This window comes from Trypanosoma brucei, chromosome 4 (genome assembly GCF_000210295.1).
Source record: "Trypanosoma brucei gambiense DAL972 chromosome 4, complete sequence".
Lineage (NCBI taxonomy): Eukaryota > Euglenozoa > Kinetoplastea > Trypanosomatida > Trypanosomatidae > Trypanosoma > Trypanosoma brucei.
Genome location: NC_026737.1, coordinates 374,324 through 394,359, shown reverse-complemented (window position 1 = coordinate 394,359; position 20,036 = coordinate 374,324). Strand labels below are relative to the sequence as shown.

At 43.2% G+C, this 20,036-nt stretch overlaps 7 protein-coding genes across 7 annotated transcripts; all 7 read left to right on the top strand.

The window, feature by feature from the left end:
• Window positions 1–53: 53 nt before the first annotated feature.
• TbgDal_IV1810 (hypothetical protein, conserved) lies at window positions 54–1,184 on the top strand (the record flags this gene model as incomplete). The annotated part of the gene is made up of 1 exon (XM_011774464.1): window positions 54–1,184. One exon carries the CDS (start codon window positions 54–56, stop codon window positions 1,182–1,184), a length of 1,131 nt encoding a protein of 376 aa, XP_011772766.1.
• A 706-nt stretch (window positions 1,185–1,890) lies between these two features.
• On the top strand, window positions 1,891–2,565 carry TbgDal_IV1800 (hypothetical protein, conserved; the record flags this gene model as incomplete). Its single annotated transcript, XM_011774463.1, has 1 exon — window positions 1,891–2,565. One exon carries the CDS (start codon window positions 1,891–1,893, stop codon window positions 2,563–2,565), a length of 675 nt encoding a protein of 224 aa, XP_011772765.1.
• A 700-nt stretch (window positions 2,566–3,265) lies between these two features.
• TbgDal_IV1790 (hypothetical protein, conserved) lies at window positions 3,266–4,186 on the top strand (the record flags this gene model as incomplete). Its single annotated transcript, XM_011774462.1, has 1 exon — window positions 3,266–4,186. The coding sequence occupies one exon, from the start codon at window positions 3,266–3,268 to the stop codon at window positions 4,184–4,186; it is 921 nt and encodes a 306-aa protein (XP_011772764.1).
• Window positions 4,187–7,698: 3,512 nt separating this feature from the next.
• TbgDal_IV1780 (serine/threonine protein phosphatase, putative) lies at window positions 7,699–8,979 on the top strand (the record flags this gene model as incomplete). The annotated part of the gene is made up of 1 exon (XM_011774461.1): window positions 7,699–8,979. The coding sequence occupies one exon, from the start codon at window positions 7,699–7,701 to the stop codon at window positions 8,977–8,979; it is 1,281 nt and encodes a 426-aa protein (XP_011772763.1).
• Window positions 8,980–11,921: 2,942 nt separating this feature from the next.
• On the top strand, window positions 11,922–12,425 carry TbgDal_IV1770 (ribosomal protein S19, putative; the record flags this gene model as incomplete). Its single annotated transcript, XM_011774460.1, has 1 exon — window positions 11,922–12,425. One exon carries the CDS (start codon window positions 11,922–11,924, stop codon window positions 12,423–12,425), a length of 504 nt encoding a protein of 167 aa, XP_011772762.1.
• Window positions 12,426–13,130: 705 nt separating this feature from the next.
• TbgDal_IV1760 (hypothetical protein, conserved) lies at window positions 13,131–14,867 on the top strand (the record flags this gene model as incomplete). The annotated part of the gene is made up of 1 exon (XM_011774459.1): window positions 13,131–14,867. One exon carries the CDS (start codon window positions 13,131–13,133, stop codon window positions 14,865–14,867), a length of 1,737 nt encoding a protein of 578 aa, XP_011772761.1.
• An 852-nt stretch (window positions 14,868–15,719) lies between these two features.
• Window positions 15,720–18,041, top strand: TbgDal_IV1750 (metallo-peptidase, Clan MC, Family M14, putative; the record flags this gene model as incomplete). Its single annotated transcript, XM_011774458.1, has 1 exon — window positions 15,720–18,041. The coding sequence occupies one exon, from the start codon at window positions 15,720–15,722 to the stop codon at window positions 18,039–18,041; it is 2,322 nt and encodes a 773-aa protein (XP_011772760.1).
• Window positions 18,042–20,036: the final 1,995 nt, after the last annotated feature.

Genomic DNA, 20,036 nt, shown 5'->3' with positions numbered 1-20,036 from the left:
TATTTGTTGAGGAAACAGTCACAATAAAGTAGGAACACGATTCGAAAAGAAGAATGCCGCCAACACGTCCCGAATTTGAGGCACCACCCGATATTCTTTACAATGCTGATGGGGCTCAGCGCTACACTCGTAGCGGCCGCGTACAAATGGTTCAACGAGCCATGACACGGCGGGCGTTGGAGCTCCTCGCACTTCCAAGTGGGTGTCCGGCGCTGCTCCTCGACGTTGGGTGCGGTAGTGGATTAAGTGGTGAAGTTTTGCGAGAGTGTGGCCATACATGGATTGGGATTGATATTAGTACGGATATGCTCGGAATGGCAAAGGCTTCAGAGGAATTAATGCGGGAAGATGATGAAAAGGAGGATGAGGGACCAATAGAAGGTGTGGACTTGCGAGATGTGCGTTGGGGTCCAATTCATGATGAAAATGAGAATGATGACCATGACAGCACTGACGGCGATGGAAATGAGGCTGAAGCTGTTCTTCCACCGGGACCATCGATAGTTGAGGTCATGCGAGGAGATATGGGTGAGGGACTTCCCTTCCGCCCGGGTGCATTTGATGGGGCCGTCTCAATTTCTGCCGTGCAGTGGCTTTGTCAAAGTGACCGCCGCGGCCAAGTTCCACAAAGACGGTTGCGTGCTCTTTTCCAATGCCTCTACAATGCCCTCCGCCGTGGGGCGAAGGCTGCAATTCAGTTTTACCCTGCTAACGTTGAACAACTGCATATGATCACGAGAGCCGCCATGCTATGTGGTTTCTCTGGTGGTGTCGTGGTAGACTTTCCTCATAGCACAAAAGCGAAGAAACATTACCTTGTCGTGCAAGCCGGCCAAGTAGCGGGTGGTTTTATGCCTCCACGTCCACTCTCTGTCTGCAATGAAGAAGGTGAAGAGGTGGAAGAGGAGGAGGAATGTGAGGAAGAGGGTGGAGAAGAAGAAGAAGGTGAGGAGGAAAATGATGAGGGACAACGATTTGGGGCCCGCGTGGGGGGTCGAGTGGCACACAAGCGGTCGCGTAGTCATGGAGGGCGGCAGGCGGGTGCACGTCGCCGAAAGGACAATCGTCCCGTAACTGGAACGAAGGAGTGGGTTCTTCTTAAGAAGGCGGAGCGGCGCAAGTTTGGCCTTAAAACATCAGAAGACACAAAATACACCATGCGAAGGCGGCGACCCCGTTTTTAGTTGGTTTCCGCACTTATCGCTGTCTCTCTTTGGTTCTCTGTCTGAACATCTGAAAGCAAGCACTCAACACACTCGTCACTTTCCAGAACACTACATGTTGATGATATCTTGAGGAAAGGTGGGGAATTGAATAAAGAAATTGTCTGTGTGGGTTACAAGTGCTTTTCTTCAAACTGTGAAGTACATTTCCCCTTTTCGCTAGCAATTTAGGCCCTCACACCCAAGTGAATATTCGATTAAAAGATGTAAGCAGCGTATAACAAAAGAGGTAAAAGAAATATAAAAGATATATACATATAGTGGTGAGGGAAGGTGACTACATTGTATTCTGTTTAAAGGATGAATGCTGGATGGATGGTCTGGCTGTTTTTATCTGATGCAGTCAGGCAAAAGTTTCCGTTTAGCCTTTTTTATTGTTGTTTCCTTTCATAGCGGAGTATGTGTGAGAACTTCCCAGTGTTGTGTTTCATATCAGTAAACTTATTATACTGAAGCTGCAAAATCCAATTCGTTTTAAAGGAGGAAAACAAAAGTTGGACAGATTGACGGTTGACAATATCATCATTTCCTCTGTAAAGTATTTCGTATACCTTCTTATATATATATAATGAAATGCTCTCTCTCTCTCACGCACACACGTGTATATATATATATATATATATTTGAAGAAGGCGTGTGAAAGGCATAGATTCATCATTTACGCGCCATGTCTGACCTTGACCGTGATAGTGAGGCCTCCTCCGTTGACGAATTAACCAAGCGGTTCGTCACGCTGCTGAGCAAAGAGGATTTTGAGACACATGTGGTGGGGGAACCCGAGGCTCTCTGTGCGCTGGTAGTCACAACTTTCTTATGCCCACACAGCGCCAAACTGTTACCACTCGTGAAGGAACGTTTTGTGCTGCGGGACCGTCACCAAACCCGGCGCGTGCGGTATTTTAATGTCGCTCTTGTCCCTGAGGAGCGAACAAATATTCAGCAACTTATTGAAAAGGATCCGGTGTATATTGCTACGAAGCGCCCACCCAGTAAGGTACAGAAGCAAGAGTTGCACAGACAAGCATATGAGATGCTCGTAGAGCTGTTATTGTTTTTAGAAGTTCGCAGCACCCCCTGCATGTTGTTTTTTGTACAGGGAAAGATTGTAAAGGATTCGGATGATTTGAATGCGCCACGTCTGATTGCGGAAGGGAGTTCCACGGCGAAATGGGAGGCAGTATTGCAGAATGCTGTTATTCGCCGCAACACTATTATGAAGGAATACGACGAGGCGAAACGAATGGAGAAGCGGCGATTAGAGCGTGAGAGGCGGCGCGAGGCGAGGAGACGTGCGAGGGAAGAAGAAGCGGAAGAGAATGAAGAGGAAGAGGAGGATTATTAGCTCAATGATGATTGCGTATTGGTCTTTTTCACTTGACGCGCACATAATATCTTCCTTGTGGGGGAGAGCGGCCTGCTTCGGGGAAGCTTATGTACCGCCGTCTTCCGTGACTCCTACTGTGTATGTTACCATTACATTTTCCCATGTAAAGTGATGTGTTTACTCTTGTCCACTTCGTACACGACGTTTCTTGAGCAGAGATGCAAGTCTTGAAGTTTAAATGGGAATAAGGGAAGCACAAATAAAGGGAGAGAAAAGAAGGGAAGGGATCGAATAAAAGAGAGAGGGTAGAGAAGGAACCGGCTGCCTACACACCTGGCGGTGAGCCGCATTTTGTTGTTTCTGTTCCTCTGGCCCTCTTCCCTTCTTTTTGTTATTGTTATGTGGGGCTTACTCTATTCGATACGCCTTTTGCATGTGCGCAATTGGCATCCGCTGTTTCTTTTTTGTTTTGTCTATAAAACAAAATTCGCGTAACTTCCCATTACAGTTCTTCGGTCACTTGCCACTTGCCACTGCCAATTCGTTTTGTATCGTTTCGCTCCCGCCTCCCTCATACACATATATATATATATATATATACGTGCACATCATTTCCTTATCTTTCTTTGCTTTGTTTGACATTGCATCTATGAGCGGGACAAGCATATAGAAAACAAAGGGGTTGATTAGCAGTTCGTGTAGAAGGTAGTGACTTGCCATGCTGCGACAGCATAGTCCTGATGGCATGGCTGGTAAGACGCGTGTTTCCAGCATCACATGGGAGGATGAGTTGCTTTTGCGAGGTGTGCGTCTTGACAGTGATTTGGTGCCTCATCTTCAAACAACGCTCTCATCCCCACATAATCGCAGTGAACACGGCGCAACAACTCCAGCAGGCTCCAGTGCAATTCTCGCAATGGTAAATGCTGGAGGGAGTTGTACCAGCAGTCCGCGCTCGGAGGTACGGATGAAAAATGTCAGCCCCCTGCGTGATCTCAGCGCAAAACTTCGAGGAAAGGATTCAGCGGCGTCCACATGTGACGAGTGTGGTGTTGGGTATTCATCCGACAGCGGGTTATCGAACACGTGGGTACGTTACGGTCCCAATGCAATGAGCTCACCGCGTGTCGTCGTTCCGTCGTTGTTACCACTTCCCCAAAACATCACACCACCCCCACGAGGAGGGAAAGATATTAGCCATAATTGTGCCCTTCCCCCTTTAGGCGCAGAGGGACAGAAATCAAGTGGTCGCAGCACAGCACCTCTTAGTAGAACCGGTCATGAGCAACCTGGCAGCTCACCAGCTCCAAAGCTTAGCAGTAGCACAATTGCTATTCGGGATACGGAGGCGACACTTGTGTTGAGGACAAATACACCACTTTCATGTGGAAGGAAAGAAAAGAAACTCAGTCTCGGCGGTACTGGAAAAAGTTGCAGCAATGATGGACGAAGTATTGCGACACCCTCGAAGACAACAATAAAGCGGGCGATGACGCCATTGAGCAAACAAACCACTTCAACAAGTTGTGAGAGGTCTAGTAGTCAAGGGAATGGTAGACGATGCGAGTCTGGGCGTTCCTCCATACAAGCCAATGGGCTACAAGTTTTAGATCCTATTGGTAGTCGAAGGGATGACTAGGTTTTTGTACAGATGTTTTACCTGCCTTTTTTTTTCTTTTTCGCTTTCGTAGTAGCGTCACTACCGCCACAGCGGTTCTTTTTTCTAAGGAAAAAAAAATAATGGAAACAGATGGGGGAAAATGCATCAGGCAGAGCAGAAGAAAAAAAATGAAAAAAAACGGAAGTAGGGGATGTGGGATTTGATGGAAGAATAGTTGAAGGATTAACGTTTGATTGTTTTGTTTTATTCCCCGTCTCCGCTTTCTGTTATTTTTTTGCTATTGTTGATCATCTGTCCAGGCATCATCCTTCCTTTCTTGTATTATTTATTCCCGTTACTGCACGACAAGAAGAGAAAGGGAAAAGAAAAAAAAAAAGAAAAAGAAAAGAAAAGGAGAAAGAAAAGAAAAGAAGAACAGACTGGTAAAATATATTTGTACATAAAAATTTATGTACACATATACATTTGGATGCGTGTGCGGGGGGGGAGGGGAGCTTTTGTTGTACATCCGTATGAAAACGCCCCCGCAACATACCGATCACAAATGCCATGCGAAACTGACAAGAGTCCAAAAGAAATAATTTAAGAAAGACAAGAAGAGAAAAGGAAATCGAACCTAAAATAACAAAATCTGAGGCGGTGCTTCCTTTTTTTTCTTTTGCTTGTTTTACTCTTGTCTCTTGCATCTCCGTTTTGAGGCATTTGCTATGTTGTATTGCGTCTGTGTATATTTATATTTATGTATGTATTCATGTATTTATGCCGTCATGTATATGTATCTTCAGGTCTCTTCAATATTTATTTATTTATTTTCCATTTCGTATCAGGGTCGAGCATAGTTTTCTTTTTTTTTTCTTTTTGTGGCACTTTTCTCTCTCCTCGTGCACATGCACACGCAGACGCAGACGCAAGCATATCTCCACTCATTTGTGCATCACTTATTTCATTCATTCCTTTTTTTTTTTGTTTTAAAAAAAAAAAAATTACGCGCGCTCCCACTTCACTTCACTTCACTTTTCTTTTCTTTTCTTTTTTTTTTTTGTATGTGTATATATTTGTGAGTTCATGTCGTATTGTAAAATGTTTTGCGGCAATATTTAACATGCAAAAAAAAAAGGAAAAGAAAAGAAAAGAAAGTGAAGTGAAGTGAAGATATTGAAAGGAATTGTTTGGTTGTGAACGTGTGAGTGAGTGAGTGATTTATGGTTAAGATGTGAAGGGGGGAAAGAGAGAGAGAAAAAAGAGAGAGGGAAAATGAGAGGACGAATGAATAAACGAGAAAAAAAAGGAAAAAAGGAAGGAAGGAAGGAAGTTTTTAAAAAGAAAAAAAAACAGCACCAACAAAATAATAATAATAATAATAATGAAATTGAGCGGAAGTGATTTTTTTTAAAAAAAGAAAAAGGTGAGGAGGAGAAAGAGAAAAAGAGAAATAGAAGTTAAAAAAAGGAGAAGGTTTGAAGATTCCCACATCTTCCTACTTTTTTTTCCCCTCCGTTTTCATCTTTTTTCCGTTGCTATTATTACTGTTACTGTTGTTAATGTTTTACCCCTTTACTGATGTGGTTAAAAATAACAACAACAACAACATCGATTTTTATGGCTTCTACCATCCTTTTGGTTTTTCTTCTCCCTTCCTTATCATCATTTTTTTCCTTTCCCTTTCCTTTAAATCCCTTTTTCCTTTTTTTTCTTTTCTTTTCCTTTTTTTTTTTTTACCGTGTCATCGTTGCTGTCTTTATATATTTTTTTTCATCTTTGTGTGCTTGTGTGTAGTGTCGCAAGCACTTCTTTATTATTATTATTAATGTTATTGTTATTATTATTGTTCCGTTGCAGCCGTTATGAGCAGGACGAGACACAGAAAAAGAAAAGAGGGAAAAGAAAAAAAGAAAACGAAAAAGAAAAAGAAAGGATGATGTGTCTTTTTTCCTTTTTTTTTTTGAGTTTGTAATAATCCCTTCCTCTCTTTACGTGTGTGTGTGTTTTTTTTTTTTTCTTCTTTTTTTTTTCATTTTTCTTTTTGTTTGTATCATCGTTGTTTGTGCGCCTGCTTCGTGTGTGTGTTTTTGTGTTGTTGTTGTTTTTTTTTTTTTTTGGTGAGCGGGGACGAGTATGACCAATCGTAGTTTTGTTATGCTCAGCGGGTTTGGCGAAGTGGAATGAAGTAATTTAAAAAAAAAAATGGGAAAAGCGAAAAGGGAGGAAAAGGGGGGAAAAGGGGACGATAAGTAATGATTAAAAGTCATAACATTTTTAGGAATGGACTGTTCGTATTTGTGGAGAAATGTTGTGCTTTTTGTCATGTTCGTGTGTGTTTTTGTTTTGTTTTTCTTTGGTGATGGTTGGGTAATGAGTTGTTGCATGTCGTAATCCCTTTCACAACACTTCTTTTTTTTTTGTTTTATTATTATATTTATTATATTTATAATTATAACAGTTTTTATTTTTGTTACCGTTGTTGTTACCATCACCATTATTATTGTTTTTATTAATGTTTTTATTTTTCTGACAATGGCACAGTGTGGGGCATTGTCTTGGGAGGCGCCGTGCACTCTTTCTTCTTCTTTTTTTTTTTTCAACTTGTGCACTTCTCCCTTCAGTTGTTGGAAAAAAAAAAAAGATGATGAAGGGACGAGGGTTACGTTGGAGTGAGCGTGTGGAGAAGGGACAAAAGAAAAGGAAGCGATGGGAAAGAGAATAAAGGAACTCTTCCCCTTTTTGCCAAAAGAAAAAGAAAAAGGAAAGAAAAATAAATAAATAAATCAAAAGACATAAGACGTTTTTCATACCATTTAGTCGTTACTTGTTGTTGTGTAATGCTGCGCCCCCAAATCTCACCTCTGAGGAATTTGTGAGTTCCTTCTTCAGCGACTGCCGCAATCAACGTCATATCAATATATTTTTCCCCCTCTTACAATTACACATTTGTTCAAACGAGTTGTTCCCCTCTTTCTCTTTCTTTCTCTCTCTCTCTTTCTGTTGAAACCCACTTGTTCATGTTTCTCTCCTTTTTCATTTTGATTTATTTCATCATCATTGCCATCTGTTTGCATCTCTTCTCAGCATTTTCTTCTTTTCTTTCCTTTCCTTTTTCTTTTCTTTTTAATAATAATTATTTTTTTTCTAATTTGTGCCATTCCCTCCCCCCCAACTTCCTGTTATTTGCTCAGTTTAGAACACATCGCCTCTGGTCAAGGGGGGGAAACTTGTCCGTAACCCTTCAGCTTTTGTCACGCCCCGTGCCCGTAGGGAAGGGGTGGAAAGTTGAAAAGGAGAGCAAAGGAGGAGTTTAGAGCAAAGGGAAAAAATAAATTAATTAAAATAAGAAGCGACAGTAAAGCAGGGAGCAAAAGTCGGTAACTGAACGTCGTTGGTTATTCATTAATAAAGCATACTCCACTCCGACGCAGTACCACCTGTATCTTACATCTACACACTATATATATATATATTAGACTTAGCCACGCGTATTGACACATATTGGACACAGTGGGTGAGTGATTCAAACGATAAGTACTCTACAACATATGCAAGAAGAGGAAGGGAATTTGGAGGAACTGGTGTACTTTTATCCACCAAGCACCACGCCACCTGCTGTAGGAAAGTACACACAGCTGATTTCGGACCTACTGCAAAGTGTTTCCATCGTTGATGCACTTCCCGGTGGCGCTGCGCAGGCCGGTGTTTTATGCCAAGACACGAAGGAAGTGCTTGAAAGAGAGAACACGGTGCTAGAGATTGCCATACCACGGCAAGACAACTTGGTTATTGTCGGTGATATTCATGGTCAATTTGCAGATATGCTCAGTAATGTACTCTCTATTCAGTTAAACCTCAACAACTCTAAGGCAACGGACGGTCGCGGATCACCTTCCACAGAGATATACAAGTTTCTATTTCTCGGCGATTATGTGGACCGCGGGCCTCAAAGCCTGGAGGTCATCACTTTATTATTTGCACTAAAGGTGGAATACCCCGAGCACATCTTCTTATTGCGTGGCAACCACGAGGAGGCGCAGACATCCCGCCTCTATGGTTTCTTTCAGGAATGCAAGTCTAAATTAGAGGGGACGGGAGATCGCGGGCCAGCTAGCGTGGATATAACGAGTAGCACATGGCTTCAATACAACACTGTGTTTTGTTGGTTGCCATTAGCTGCTGTTGTGGCCTGTCCTTCAGGTATGTTTTTCTGCACTCATGGTGGTCTCAGCCCTCACACCTTGTCAGTTCCACTATTGAAATCACTCCGCCGTCATGAGTACGGCATGGTGGATGATTTTGAGGACACGTTTTATACTCCAACATCGAGGGGGGGCGATGACATGTTGGAGGGCCCTGGAGCGAAGGCTCGCCTCGTGATAGATGGTTTATTGTGGTCCGATCCGGAAGACCAACTTAGTGGATGTCAAATGAATAATCGGGGCTGCGGTTTCATATTCGGGCCAGACGTCACGAGGTCTTTCCTTGACCGCAATTACAGTTATGGATTTCCTCCCTCGAAGAGGCAACTAATAGGAGAGATGAAACCTGGAATGCAATTCATCCTACGCGGTCATCAATGCGCCCGTGAGGGTTATATGTGGTGTCACGGTGGTCTCGTATTAACTCTTTTCTCAGCCCCAAACTATTGTGGAATGCATGGTAATAAGGGGGCGGTGGCACTTCTACGAGGGCAGGTGCAAGCGGGGAAAGATCGTGTGGAATTGGAATTTAACGTTTACGATACGGTCGTGACGGGGGGAAGTGACAATCTCGTTGCGTGTTTGAGTCCTTTTGCCTTCGCACATTACTTTTCAGGTGACAGTTGAAAGATATGAGTCGGGCGTTGATGGAACAATTGTTAGACACTTGAGATGAGTTGATTGGATGCTGTGAGGAGAATGGGAACAAAAGGAAAGAGAAGAGAAGAGAAGAGAAGAGAAGAGAAGAGAAGGGATGGGAAATAAGGAGAAGTCATGGGGAAAGGGAAAACGAAGGTTTCAAAAAAAAAAAATTAAATAAAAGAGGGGGAAAATAATAATAATAATAATAATAATAGGGGGAAAGGAAAAGAAAAGAAAGGTGAGGCATGACAAAAAGAATATAGTATGTGGCAAGAGGCGTACAAAAAAAAAAAAGAAGGGAGGGAAAACAAGCATCAACACATTGATGTTGACTATATGCGAATACATCGATACATATAAGTAAGCATATAAATACAAGTATAGAAAATTTTTTTTTAATTGTTTTTTTTTTCATGATGGGAATACGGCGCGCCAAAGACGGAGAAAAGACTAAAAACCAGTAAGCCACGCAGAAGAGAAAGCCAATGAAGAATAGGGAGAATAAAAGGAGTTTGGAGCAGGTGGGGTGGGGGGGAGAAAAAAAAAAGGAGGGGAGGGTATTTAACTCTTTTTTTTTTTTTAAGGTTTTTCTGTAGCAGAGGCCAACGAAAATCTTTTGCTTTAGTAGTATGACCAAATGCTTTTTTCAAGTTTTGAATTTTTCTTTTTTTTTTCTTTCAAGTAGTTATGTCTTCTTTTTTTTTCTTTTTCTTTTCATTGTTATTATTATTGCTGGTGGCTTGGGAGGTGCCTCTTCAACCATCACACGAAATCATGTTTCATCCGGCCAACGTTTATTCCTCTTACCTCCCTTTTTGCTGATTCCGCCCCTCAATTTTTTTTAAAAAAACAACAATAACAACAACCATGTTTTACCTTTTCTTCATTGATTACGAATAAATAACTCGGTAAAGTTTTTGTTGTTGTCGTTGTCTTTTCCATTTCAAAAAATATTTTCCCCGAGATCTAACTCGATTGCTATTGCTATTGCTTCTGCTTTGTTGTTTTGTTGTTGTTGTTGTTGTTTTTGTGCATGTCTGTGTGTGTGTGTGTTTTTGTGCATGTCTGTGTGTGTGTGTGTGTGTGTGTGTGTGTGTGTGTGTGTGTGTGTGTGTGTGTGTGTGTGTGTGTGTGTGTGTGTGTGTGTGTGTGTTTTTGTGTGTGTGTGTTTTTGTGTGTGTGTGTGTGTGTGTGTGTGTGTGTGTGTGTGTGTGTGTGTGTGTGTGTGTGTGTGTGTGTGTGTGTGTGTGTGTGTGTGTGTGTGTGTGTGTGTGTGTGTGTGTGTGTGTGTGTGTGTGTGTGTTTTTGTTTCTTCCTCCTTTTCATTCTCGTTCCTTTTGTTCTTCTCATGCTTTTTGCATTTTACAACTTTAGCGCATGAGGGAGAGGGGGGTAATATATATTTATATATTTATTTATTTATATATTTGAAAGCATTGAGCACATTTTCTCCGGGTTGCGTCGTTGTTTACTTTTGGTGCTGTTTTTTTTTTTGTTTTTTTGTTTTTGTGAGGTGGGGGGGAGGGGGAGGGGGAGAGGGCCGTTTTCAACTCAGTCTTTCTCTGTTATTATTGTTATCGATAGTAATAACACCGCTGCCTTAATTAAAATGCAAGAGAGGGGGAAAAAAAAAAGAATAAGTAAATAAATAAATAAATGTTGCATACATAGATATATGAAAAGTTATTTTCCACGTTACTTTCCCATCCATTGCTTCCCGTGTACGCAAATATGCAATTCAAAAAAATAATAATATATATATATATATGCATATCATTTCACTCTTCTCCATCCCTTTCCTTCCTTCTCTCCTTGTTTCTTTTTTTTTTTTAAAAAAAACTTAATTCAAAAAAAAATACATATATACATATATATAAAGAAAAGACAAAAGAATTATGTTTATTACCATGATGATGATATCAGTGAGAGGTAGTGATGTTAACTCATTGTTATGGTTAATTTCTTGTTACTTCATCTAATTTTTTTTTTTTAAAAAAGAAGAAAATTAACAAAAAAATAATAATAATAATAATCTCGTTATTATTTCCATCTGGTGGTTGAATTTCTTTCCGTCTTCAGGGAATGCAGTCAAGTTGTGGCATTAGTTCAGATAATTCCGCCTCACACACACACACACACAAACACATGAACACATTTCCTGAATTTATTAGTTAAGTAATGTCGGATGGAACACTGTTTTAGTGTTAAGTGTTCGTTGGATTATGATGGGTGGCGCATGTCTGATTTTTTTTTTTTTAATAAATAAATATATATATATATATATATATATGCTTCGTCCGCTCTGGCACTTTTACTTTTCTTCTTCTTTTCCCTCTTCCTCCGTGTGTATATGTGCAATTGTGTTTGTTTAAAGTTTATACCAATTTCACTGCCGTGTTCCCTTCTCTCGTTTGTTGTTAGTGTTATTTTTATTGGTGGTGGTGTTAATGTGCCTAATCCTTCCCCCTCCTTCTCCTCTCCTCCTCTTCTCCGTCACCAAAAAAAAAAAAAAAGAGAAAAAGTAACAGCGTTATGATGATATATTTCTATTCATTTTGTCTTTGTTTGGTTTAAATATCTGCCGTCAAAATAAAAGAAAAAAGAAATATATATATATATATTTATATATATATTTATATAGCCCTCGTCGTATTCGAGTTTCTAATCCCTATATATAACATGTTATTCCTCCTCTTGCGGTATGCGTATCATACTTGTAAGTAAATGTGTGCACATATATATATATATATCTTGCTAATAATTTTGCTACTTTCCCCACCCCATTTGTTTGTTTGTTTGTTTGTTTTTTCCAATTCCGCAAAAAAAAAAACAATAACAAAATAAAAATAAAAAAAAAAGAGAGAAGTTCTCGTCTCGCAGCTCGCGCATCTTTACACCGTCAAACCCGAGTTTAACAAGCAAAAAAAATGGCTGTCGCTCGCACAAAGGCTAATTCCAAGATCCGCCGCATCGGAAAGAAGAAGGGCGCGACTCTGCGTGATGTTCACCCATGGCGCTGGGTGAAGATCTGCAGCCAACATTTCAAGCAGGAGGGTAAAATGATGGTACCAAACTGTGCAGAAATTGTCAAGACTTCACACGGCCGCGAGCGCGCCCCGCAGAATCCCGACTGGTATTACATCCGTTGCGCCGCTGTGCTCCGTGCGGTGTACCTGCGCCCTGGTGTGGGATATGGTGGCCTCAGTAAGCGCTTCTCCAGCAAGAAAAACCGCGGAAGCCGTCCTGAGATTACAACTCGCGCTTCAAAAGGTCTCCTTCACTGGTGTTGCAAGAGCCTCACCAAGTTGGAATTGCTTGAGAAATGCAAGGGAGCTGGCCATCGTGTTACTAAACTCGGTCGCAAGGTGGCAGACACCATTGCCTTCAAGATTGCCCTCCGCAAGATGGGCGCTGAGACAAAGGCAAAGTAAAAGAAGGCGCTGTTGGGCATACATACATGGAATGGCCAGAGAGGGATAAAGAGGAAGGGGAAAGGTAAAACAATAATAATGAGAAGAAGAAGAAGAAATGGGTAAGTGAAATAGGTAAGGAATATGCGTGTGTGTGTGTGTGTGTTTGGGGGGGGGGAGGAGGAATACCAATCACTGAACGTTCCTTCCCTTTTTTTCTCTCCCTACCTTCTCTCTCTCTCTTTTGGCTTCTTTCCTCTTTGTTGCCGCTTGCACTGGTCCCTATACCTGTACGGGGTAGTATGATGGAGTAAGACTTCTCTTAATTACTTTTCAATTTTATTTTTTGTTTCGGAAAATAATTTCACAAATAAAAAAAAATCACACAAAAAACGTACAAAAAGAAAAAAAGAAGAAATGTGATTCCCCGTCCCGTTGACCGGGTCAGTGTTGAATCACATTTTTTTTTGTTCTGTTCGTTATGCAGTGAGGACGACTGTCATCCTTTACTCATTAATAAATCCTTTGTCCCGTTTTATGTTGTTTCTCTTGCCTTGTATTTTCTCGCGTTTATGTCGTGGGTTGTGGAGTCCACCCGCACCAGGACAAGAAGGTTGGAGTAAGGTAAGATAAGAAAGGTAAAAGTACAACAAAGGGAAGTAAGAAAAGCATATTAAACCCGATATAGGCGATTGCAACCCACACACATACGCACACACACACACAATGGACTTTGATCTACTGTTGTTCCTAAAGGAGATTCAACTCCAACATGGGCTGCGTGCCGAGGACTATGCACGTTACCGGTGCTACACCACGAATCGGCTCTCAACACTTCGTGGTCAGCTTGGAATGCTGCAGAATACAAAGAAATTCCAACAGAAGGAAGTTACGTCTCATAACGCGACGAAGCCCGAGCACTTGCAACTGCTGATTCTCTGTGCAGAGAGATGTTGGGCGGCTGCGGAAGATATGCAGGAGAAACATCGCACCGCCAGCAGTGCTGAAGGGACCGAGGCAAAGCCTCCTGGCGGTATTCCACCGAAATGTCAATATAGGAAGCGGCTGAACAAGTCGGTAAAGTGGGCTACGAAGCTGCAGGCCATTGCGCAGGTTGTTGCAAATGAGAGACTTCAGAAAGAGGTTTCGGCTTACGTACTGGAAGTTAAGGGACGTGCGGCTGCAGCACATGGGCTAATGGCAGAGGCGAGGGACCACTTCCGTGATTCCCGTGAGCTGTACTACGAACTGCGGAAGTGTAGCAACCCTGAGCAGCTATCGCTTATCTTTTCGAAGGTAACGGAGTTGGACGATCGCGTGGTGTTCTGCATGCTTCGACTGGGTGAGGATCCCTCGTCGTACAAACCAAACCTTAGCCTCGAGGACACTCCCGAAAGCATTGGCGCCACTACCATCGAATGGAATAACCGGCAGCTAAATGTTGCTTCAATCAAAGTGAGGGATGCGTTGCGGGGTGCACGGGCGGTCAATGTGGAGGCAGCAAAGGCGAAGGCGACTGAGGCCAGTTCTCTCATTCCCGTCGGGCTTCAGAACCGAGCACTCGACCTTATGGACCGGCGCATTGGATCTCTTAATGACGCCTTAGCTCATGCCCGCAAGGACTTGAGAACGCTTTCGGATGAGAAACAAAAGACGGAGCTACAACTTTTGGTGCATTACTTGATATTCCAAGTCTCATACGAAACGTTGCAGCGTACTCTTTTCATGGTGGAGGTGCACGCGCGCCGTTTTCATGCAACGGAGAAATGCCTTAGTGGCAATAACGTTGATCGCAGCGCCCGCACTGTTAGCGTAATTTCCGGAGTTGGCACTGGTGGTATTGCTGGTGGGAAGAGCCGAAAGGAAATCCAGCCATCGCAATACGCCTCTCCCATGGAGATTGTTCGCCTCTACGATGCGGCGTTGGAAACGATTGGAGATATGGAAATGCTACCCGGTGTCGATGGTCGATCTGACGTGGAAGAAAACTCTGCCTTATGCCGTGCGGGCAAACTCCTGTATTTAGGGGAGAGCTGGCGCATTACGAAGGAGAGCGAGAGGGCTCAAAATTGCTACAAGGCCGCTCTGTCAGTTCTTGACGGGATACCATCGACACCAACTGTAGAGAACTTGCGCCTCCTCGTGGAGAAATCCGCACTTCGTCTCGCCTCATCAACTTTGTTGTCTTCCGTGGCGGGGATTGGAGAGGAAAACAAGAAGCGACAGGCCTTTGTGCCCTACCTTGTAGATGCGGGTGATGAGGTGGCAGTAGCGCACAATGTCATTAAGTTTCCACCAGATTATCAGGCAGTGCCGTGTAAACCTGTTTTTGTGGATATTGCTTCCACGTATGTCGACTACCCAACAAGCGAGGTCCCCGCGGCCGCCGAAACAAAAGGAGACGGGGCGGAGGCCGCCGATGAGGGGTCGCGTTGGAAGTGGAGTTGGGGTTGGCGTAAGTAAGTATGTCCATTGGTGTTTGTTTCCATTCGCTGTCCTTTCTTCCCAATCCTCATGCTTCCCTTCTCTGCACGACGCTGGGTTAATTTGAAAAAACAACAACTGCGGTTTATGTGATGCCCGCGACCAGGACGCAAGAGGAGGGAAGACGTCAGGGAAGTGGCAACATTGTTATGGAAAAATAAATGAGGTGAGTGGTGTCGATTAACCTTTTTTTTTAGTCCGTGGACCACTTTTCTTCACTTTCTTTTGGCTTTGCCTATTCTTTGGTACTCAGTGGTGCGTTAAGTATGGGTGGTGAAGTTGTGAGGCTCGCCTTCGGTCCCTCCTCACCTCAGCTGGAAGCAAAGAGGGACAACAGCGGTAAGGGAGAGGGGGATGCAAACGTAAAAGGATTTATTACTACCTTAAGTTTCGTTCAACAAGTGGTAGGAAGAACGTATGTGTAACGTTGCTCCCAAACTGGTAGCGTGGGACAACTTTCCCACACGTGCTTTTTGGTATTTCACTTCTAAAACTTTATCATTCTCTTTTCTCTGCGCGTAGAGCTCTTTTTTTTTTTTTCACTCCCCTGTTTGGACCAACTCCATCCACACAACTTGTTCTACACGTTGAGGTAGGTAGGTAAACAGATAAAAGGGAGGCACAAACATACGTAACTTGGAGGGGCTCTGTGAGCCGCAGCCATAATTAATCACGTCGACCCGTTCATTGGAGGAGGTGAGGGGTTAAGTAACAGAAAATAGAAGTTATAACAACAAAAGTACTTAAGTGTGAGTAGAGGTAAAACAAAAGGAGGAGAACAGAGAGAACTTTAAACGGTGCAAACAAACTGGTCTGTACGAATATAGTAATATGATGGTAGAAGCAAAGGTGCAGAAAAGTCTTATTAACAGTGAACCGCTTGCGGGGGCGGCCCGTGGCACGGGGTTGGGAGACGCCAGGGAAGAGGATCCAGCCAATTGGGCGCCCTCACCACCACCAAACAACCAGCGGGAGTTTGAGTTCCCGGAGGATGGTCTTTCGTTCTCCTCAAAATTTGACAGTGGGAATTTGATTCAGGTTGAACGCACGGGACCTTTTCGTTACCTGATGTACACTGCTCCCGACTGTGGTAATTCCCCTCAGCAAACCAACAACCGTCAGTGGTTTCACTTTGCCATTCGTGGTGGAACTAAAGGTTGCGTACTTGCTTTTACCTTTGTGGGTATGATGCACTGCAAAATGTTTACATACGGTTGGATGCCCGTCGTCTCCGTCTGCCCAGGGAAACCGCAGTACTGCCGCCTTCCCGGTCGTGCTATAGTTACGCCATTAGAAGTGATGCCACCAACGCCCGGCTACCCGGGATTTGTGTTAAAACCTTGGGCAAAGAAGGGAGGTGACGGGGAACCGGAGGCGTACGGTGGCGATGAGGATGCCGAGGCGAAGGGTTGCTCAGAAGGTGGTATGCCAGAAATTAACGATCTAACGGTTGCTGGTGGGCAAACAGGAACAAAAAAGAAAAAGAAGGATCAATATGTCGCAATGAACTTAACATTCGATGTCCGCATTGATGCTGAGACACCTCTCAAGTCACCATATCCGCTAGGTCATCCGCAATGCCCAGCTATCTACGTGGCCAGTAATCATCCGTATTCCTATACAACTCTGCAACAAAATATTAAAGTTTGGAAGCAGCTGGCATCTGGAATTATGGATACCACGGATGTTAGTGAACTGTCTGGAAGCGGCAAGGCTACGCCCTATACTACAGACGTATACTTCTCTCATGAGATATTGTGCAAGTCATTAGATGGATTGAACGTTGATTTGCTTACCATCACGGACTATCTTGGTGTTTCTGAGAAACGTGTTCCTCTATTTAGCAACGGTGAGGCACCGTATTCTTCTGTACGAGGTGAGACGTCCCGCCCTCACTTGTTTTCTGGAAAGCTCGCTGTTGTTCTCACGGCGCGTGTGCATCCGGGGGAATGCCCGTCGAGCCACATGATGCACGGCTGCATTGAGTTCCTTCTTAACAAAGGCGACCCGCGTGCAGAAGCGCTGCGTTCACACTTTGTGTTTTATATTGTGCCAATGATTAATCCCGATGGTGTAGCACGTGGTCACACACGCGTCGACACAGAGGGTGTGAACCTTAACCGCGCATATAGAACACCATCTAAGCGTCGTCACCCGGCACCGTATCATATTAGAGGTTTGTTGGATTCCCTCAGCGAAACAAAGGGGAAACTCGCCTTGTTCATTGATATGCACGCCCACTCCAACAAGCGCGGGATGTTCTTCTATGGGAACTCGATGGATGCACCGGAGCTGTTGCAATGCCTCTTGTACACAAAGCTTGTGTCCTTGAATACACCTTACTTTGAATTTCAGTCATGCAACTTCTCTGAGGCGAACATGTTTGCTACGGGAAAGACGGGTGAGGGTCGCGACAATTCTAGCCGAGTGACGTTATATCAAAGAACCGGTATGATTCATAGCTACACGATTGAGGCTTCTCATGTCGTGGGAAACGCTCTTAACGGTGTCGCAGCTCTCATGAATTCACCAGTTGAGGAGGCTGAAGTGCAGCAAAATGGGACATGTCCTCGGTATACCACTGCAATGTTTGGAGATGTTGGAAAGGCACTTCTTGTGGCACTACTTGACTTGAAGGGATGGAACCCGATGAGCCGTCTAACTGCTACTGCGTACCATAACCCAAGAGGTTTACTGATGGCTCTGCAACGGCAGTTACAAATAGAAATAGCGGAGCGTTACTTCAAGTTAGCGTTCATGAATGGTGGTCAGGTAGCACTCGCGCGTGACTCCACCGGTGACCCACTCGTTACTGTGATGGATGCGATGAAGGCAGAAGAGCTTCCTGAAGCGATCACCATTAAAGATGGTCGGGTATTTCCGCCTCTAACGGTTAAGGGGGTTCCGAGTTTTCTTCCATATGATCAGGCGGTTCAGTTGTTGTCACACACTCACCCATCGATGCCGCCTCGCTCATTTGTATGCGGAATGGTGAGGCGGGCAATGATAGTGTCAGGAGGAAGTGGATCAGGTCCTCTACGCTCCTTTTGTAATCCCAACACCGGCATCGTAGTCGCTGGAAGTGGCACCAGCGTTGCAACTGCTGCAGGGCGGAGGGGTCTACTGGGGGCCAATCGCACTTCATTCTCTTGAGCCACGGGGGTTATTATTATTATTATTATTATTATTACTATTATTATTATTATTATCACTCAGATGATCGCCGTGGTGGTGGTGGTGGTGGTGCGAAAGAAAGGGAATTGGGTTTTCATAGTTTTTTCTCCCTCCCTTTTTTTTGGGGGGAGGGGGGGGTATGTGTGCTTGTGAAAAGGGAAGGGGGAGGGGGAAATGCAGTGACTGAAAATATTGTTGGGAGGCGCGGGTACGTTGGAGGAGGTGTGTGCGGTAAGAGATTTGGTTTTATTGGGGAGGAGGAGGCCAAAAAATAAAAAAAGGAAACTGTTTTGTTTCCTATTCGTGTTGTTGTTGTTGTTGTTCTTTTTTTTTTTAATTAAATTTAAACTTCTAACCTCTTTTTGTTTTTTGTCCTTGTTGCTGAGCAGCTCATCGTTTTCCTGCCACCTCCGGTCACATGTACTGATTCTGTAGCTGTTTCTTTTGTTTTGTTTTGTGTTTCGCACCCACTAACAAGTGGAGTGTCCGGGATCACTTCCCCGCGCAACAATATGGAACGAAGAAAAAAAAAAAGATCACATGTGTTTGGCGGGAGGTCGCATTGCTGTTGTTTGTTATTGTGTTGTTGTTGTTGTTGTTGTTTTTTTTTTTATAGGGAAGGTTGGTTTGGTTTGGTTTGGTTTCCACTTATTCAATGCTGAGTTAATCAGCATGTATGTGATAACTGCTCTGCCGTGTTTGTGCGCACGTACTCATACATATATATATATTTATTTATTTATATTGATTTGAGTTCATCGGCACAATGCGTCGGAACAGTTAGAAAAAATATATATGGTGTGAAAAGAAAAACATGCAGACCGCATCTCGCATCTCGTGCGCAATTCAGTGCGATGTGTCTTCAGGTCTCTTTAAACTTGATTTTGTTTTTGTTTTTATTTCGTTTTTTGGTCGTATATACGCCTCCTCGGCACCTCTCACCGTCGAGTGTTTTCTTTCCTTTTGAATCTCTCCCTGTTTTTTTTTCCTTCTTTTTATGTGCCCCCCCCCCTTTTGTGTCTCGGTTGGTTTTCCTCTCCTTGATGTAATTCGTTTTCGTACGTTTATGTACATTATCATCGGTGCTTGTGCGTGTTTGCGTGTCTGCATTATTTATTTCTGCATGATTTGACTCTGAAGAAACGAGCAAAGGAAAGGAAAACAAAAAAAAAATACAAAAATTAAACAGGAAACGAAAACCCCGCCTGCTCCATCTCTTTTTTTTTTCCTTTCTTTCTTTTTTTTTTTTTCTTGCACTTTCCTGTTTGTGCTAACGTAAGAGGGAGGAGTTAAATATATATATGAATACATTCACCTGTACATTTATGCGTGAAATATATTTGACGGCTCTGGTGGTATTTTCCCCATACCCCGCCTTTATTTGATGCATAGCCGCAGGTGTATAAGTGTATGTGTTATATATATATATATATATATATAACATGGGCCACAGTGATGCACAGCTAAATAGATTTTTTTTTCTTTTTAAAGAAAAAAAAAAGGGAGAGATGTGGGGACGGCCACTGCAAAGCGGGCCACTTAATGGACACGTACGAAAAAAAAAAGAAAAAGAAAAAATAAACACGAAGACCCCAATGCCACTTGAATGAGGATATTTCTCGTTTGCCGTGATGAGTTTGCTTTTTTTTTTTTTCTTTTTTCCTCTCTCTCCCTTTTTTTCCAATGCACATCGATATTGTGGTGTTATCGTCGCTGCTTTTTTAACTCATATGGCTCAGAAGAAATAAAACAGGAAAAGAAAAAGCAAAAAAAAAAAAAAGAAATAAATAAATAATAAGGTGTGGATTCATGAGAAGAAGGAAGAAAAAAAGAAGGAAGAGTAGGATGAAGAAAAGGGGGGAGGAGTGAAGGATTTTGCTGCCACGAGGAAAGGTGTGGGCAAAAGGGAAGGAAAAGACAAAATGGGGCGGCACGGTATGCAATTTTTCATGTCTACTACGCCTGTGGTTGCGC